At 36.7% G+C, this 4,528-nt stretch overlaps 1 protein-coding gene across 1 annotated transcript; it reads right to left on the bottom strand.

Annotated features, from left to right (window-relative positions):
• Nucleotides 1-1,444: 1,444 nt before the first annotated feature.
• LOC107427150 (probably inactive leucine-rich repeat receptor-like protein kinase At5g48380) lies at nucleotides 1,445-4,528 on the bottom strand. The gene is made up of 3 exons (XM_016037501.4): nucleotides 4,107-4,528; nucleotides 2,850-3,809; nucleotides 1,445-2,684 (listed from the first exon to the last, which is right to left on the bottom strand). The coding sequence occupies exons 2-3, from the start codon at nucleotides 3,690-3,692 to the stop codon at nucleotides 1,686-1,688; spliced, it is 1,842 nt and encodes a 613-aa protein (XP_015892987.3). The 5' UTR covers nucleotides 3,693-3,809; nucleotides 4,107-4,528; the 3' UTR covers nucleotides 1,445-1,685.

Genomic DNA, 4,528 nt, shown 5'->3' with positions numbered 1-4,528 from the left:
TACTGCACCACATACCATTGATAACTGCAGAATCAATGCATAATCAAAAGTTGCAGCGAAACAAAAAGAACATCCAAACATAGCAACTATAGGGGAACCATAAAGGTCCAAAAAGAAGTATATAAATAAGTTGAAGTACAGGCATGTAGAATACAAGTAATGGAAAAGATAAAATCTGGAATATGAATAACCATGCCTGACGGTCCATGCTTAGGAAACAAATTGTTTTATGGTGAACTAATTATTTACACCATAGTTGGATTCATTTTCTACTTTGAACCGGCTTGAATAATAAATGAATTAGTTCCAAAACAGTATAAAATATGATAAAAAAGAAAAAGCTAGGTTTCAATTGACTAGCAGATAAAAACATATTAATTGCTTTGACATATCAGGCCTTTGAGAGGTGTGGAATTTAATATTCAAAGTGCACATTTATGTAGAGAGAAGCGATGAGAATTATCAAACTATGATAAATACTAAACAAAATACACTACAATATGCTTAAAGCATTTTCACATGATATTTGAGATGCAATATCTTAAAGGACTAACTTCATTTTACGTCATAGTATAAATGTATGCACATATACTGACATAAAGGATTCTGCATGAACAGTAGCTCCAAGTTCCAACAGATGGCATAAATCAGTTTCTACTATACCCTAATGATTCCCAGTTCTACAGATTAGTTCACATGCTTTCCAGGAGTATGCTGAATTCTTGTATAAGTTATGCTATACCAAAAATGCTTTCTAGCTCTGATCCTTTAATTTTTTGATAAATGATGACACTTTCTTGGACAAAAAACCAACTCATCTTTCATACATTTCCCATTGTATTTCACTAGAAAATATCAATATACTTGCTTCATAGCATACCATACAAAGAAATTATACAATAAGAAACCAAGGTTGTCGTAAATCTAACACACAAGAACAGAGTTTAGAATTATACCATTTTTTAGAAGAAATTACAATGATGAATGGTAATACCAGAAAATGCTTATGCACACATGCATCCAAACTATCTAAAGAGTATTTACTCACTCTCCCCCCCCCCCCCCCCCCCCCTCCTGAATCGTACCATTATTTAGAAGGAGAAATGACAATGACGAACAGTAAGACCAGTAAATGCTTATGTACACATGTTAACTATCTAAGAGTATATACTCTCTCTCTCTCTCTCTCTCTCTCTCACACACACACACACACACGCGCGCGCATGCGCACACACAGAGTTTTGAATCATACCATTTTTTAGAAGGAGAAATGACAATGATAAACAGTAATACCATCAAATGCTTATGCACACGTGCATTCAAATTATCTTATGGTATGCTTGTTAAAGGCAACACCAAAGAAAACATAATATCTATTTAAGGAAACGTGCGTTACCTTAATACGTGAAAGAACCTTGTACATTTAATTCAAAAGTATGCAATATAGAAAGATCAAATCATGTTGAATGGCTAATAGGTGGCTAGCTTAAAATTACATAGCTTCATAAATTCATATTTGACATTGTACGTCAAATGTTAAAACAAAGGCTAAACCAGTAACTAAAGATTCAAAAACATATGTATGTTTTGCTTTTAATACAATACAACAACAGATAATTACAAATGGGTAATTGTAACACTCACTACTACATCTCTTACATACCTTTATAATTTTTCTCGTTTACTTAACGAGCAACAATAAGTTCCTCTATACAATCAACATCATTGGTATCTGTAGGCATTAATATCTCATCCTCGGCTGTGAAATGATATTGCTCCCCTATAGCTCTTAGAAGCTGGTATACTTCAAACATGGTGGGTCTCTCCTTGGCAGTTTGTGATACACAGTTGCATGCCACCTTAAGAAACTGGAAAAGCTCTCCATCCACACCCTTCCCAACCAAAGATTTGTCAATTGCATCATGGAGTTGAGAGTTTCCTGACAGCATCGTAATCCATTCCACCAAATTTCCCTTGAAGCTTTCAGGTGCTTTAACAACATTAGTGGGTCTTTCACCAGTCACTAACTCAAGAAGCACAGTTCCAAAACTGTATATATCCCCTTTTGGAGTGGCTACCAGAGTCCGCGAATATTCTGGAGCAACATAACCCAGATCCCCAAATTCCCCATTCACAAAAGTACTCAAATGTGTGTCAATTGGGTTCATAAGCCTAGCAAGGCCAAAACCAGATATTTTGGGCTCAAAATCCACATCCAGCAAGATACATTTAGAACTTATGTTCCGGTGGATGATTCGAGGATTGCAGTTATGGTGGAGAAATGCTAATCCTCTAGCTGCACCTATCCCAATTTTAAGCCTAGTTGGCCAGTCCATAGCCTTACCACCCTCATCCACGAGATGTAAACGATCATGAAGGGTACCATTAGCCATGTGCCTATAGACCACAAGCCTCTCCTTTTTTGCCAAGCAAAACCCTAAAAGGGGAACCAAGTTACGGTGTTTTACATTTCCTAGCGTGGCCATCTCAGCTAGAAACTCTTTCTCAGAGTGTTGAGATTCCTGCAACCTCTTGACCATTAGTGAAGTGCCATCATCCAGCACTGCCTTATACATCGTTCCAGTTCTTCCAGATCCAATGATATTGTCTTTGCAAAAATTGTTGGTAGCCTTCATAAGATCACTCAATCTCATTTTTGAAACTGACTTCTCAAACATTGAAACCTGAAGCAAAACAGCTTCATTATATTGCAATAGAGTACAAATCAAATCAAACTCTTTTTTTTATTAGTCAAATGTCAATAAATTGAAATAAAGTAATTTACTTCACACTCCATCATATAAAAATTGTAATTGCATTTAAAGAAAGGATGGATTAAATTAGCTTGCCTTGATGCCTTTCGTTCCCTTCAAACTCTTTGCCCATTTGTTCCCTTCAGGATCCTCTTCTTTCTTCCTCACAGCCGCTCTACGAAGTAAGAAGAACAAACCAACGCCAACACCTAATGCTGAAGCAGTCACACCAGCAACAACTGCTCCCACAATAATTACAGTGTGAGACTTCTTCGGAGGCACATTGCAAGGTTCCAAAGAACCACCACAGAGTCCAGGATTATTTGCATAGTTTTCAGCTTTATTGTTCTCCTTATTGCCAAAGTTTGGGACAGGTCCAACCAGAAGATTGTTGGCTACACTAAATTTTTTTAACCTGGGAAGCAGGGCAAGTTCTAGAGGAATCGAACCAGACAACCGGTTGTGGTCAAGGATAAGGTCATTCAAATAACTTAAGTTTGAAAGACCCACTGGGATAGACCCCGTGAAATTGTTAGATGAGAGATCAAGAGATGTTACATACTGAATAATTTTAGAGATATTTTCTGGAATAGATCCATAGAGCTTGTTGTTTGAAAGGTCTAAGCCTGTTAAACTCGTGCAATTTGCAAGGGCCTGAGGAAAGGGTCCTTTGAGTCCCATATCTGGAAGACGAATGTTTAAAACTTTGGATTCATCAGGGTGCCAGCACTCGATCCCAGTGAATTTACAAATGAATCCTTCGGTGTTGTTGTTAAAATTCCACGAAGAGTTTAAGTAACCAAAAGGATCTTCCAGTGATGCTTTTATATTTTTCAAGCAATTAATATCAGTCTCAACACCAGAGCTGATACTAGAACTAAGCAAAACCCAGAGAAGACTGACAGTTAAAATGTCCAAAACTCGGCTACCCAGCAACATGGTTATTAAGATAGCCCCTAAAATCCACGAGAACTACTGCTTAATTTGCTTCTTAATGCATACCAGAGCTTAAGAAACCGAATTTCCAAGACCGAAATTTTTGTTTAACACTTAAATCTGAAAAAAAAAAATAAAAAAGAAAGAAGAAAGAAAAACCAATTAAGTTAACAATATTGAAACCTCAGAGAAATTCGAAGGCATAAACTTGGACAATAAATTCAGTTCAACAGACACAATAAATCAATAACTAAGTAAAAAAGCTGCAAAGTTCATACACTATGAACATACAAAAAAAATTCCAAAAACCTTAGCTGACCCAATTGAGTTGACTCTAAGTATTGACGAACATAAAGCATATAAATTCACAAAACCCAACCAAAGATGAAAGCTTTGTGAAAGAATTCAAAGACCCACCTGATAAATCCACAAAATAACGGATAACCCCACGAACGGCCTCTTGAATCAGAGACGAAACTCCATGTTCCCCAACGTCATCAAACACACACAAAGCTCATAGAAAAAAGCAAGTCCATGTTCTAAGTTCCCAAGTTTATGTATACAAACCCTCAATTTGAATCGCAAAACCTGAAGCAAGAACAACAAGGAAATTGGAGATGTATGTGAACAATGACCCCTTTGGTGTAGAAGCTAGGTTGGGTTCTAATAGAAAAGCGGAGGATAGAGGCTTGTCGGGTCAAACAAGGCCGGCCATTTTGTCAAGCTTAGCGACGACTGAGAGAGCATAGACTTTCGAATGGTGCTTGACTTGCTTTTTCACGATGATCATAAAATTATAGAAAGAAATTAAATAAACACATAAAATAATTTTAGATTTA

The sequence above is a fragment of the Ziziphus jujuba genome, chromosome 9, assembly GCF_031755915.1.
Source record: "Ziziphus jujuba cultivar Dongzao chromosome 9, ASM3175591v1".
Lineage (NCBI taxonomy): Eukaryota > Viridiplantae > Streptophyta > Magnoliopsida > Rosales > Rhamnaceae > Ziziphus > Ziziphus jujuba.
This window is presented reverse-complemented; position numbering and strand designations above follow the sequence as displayed.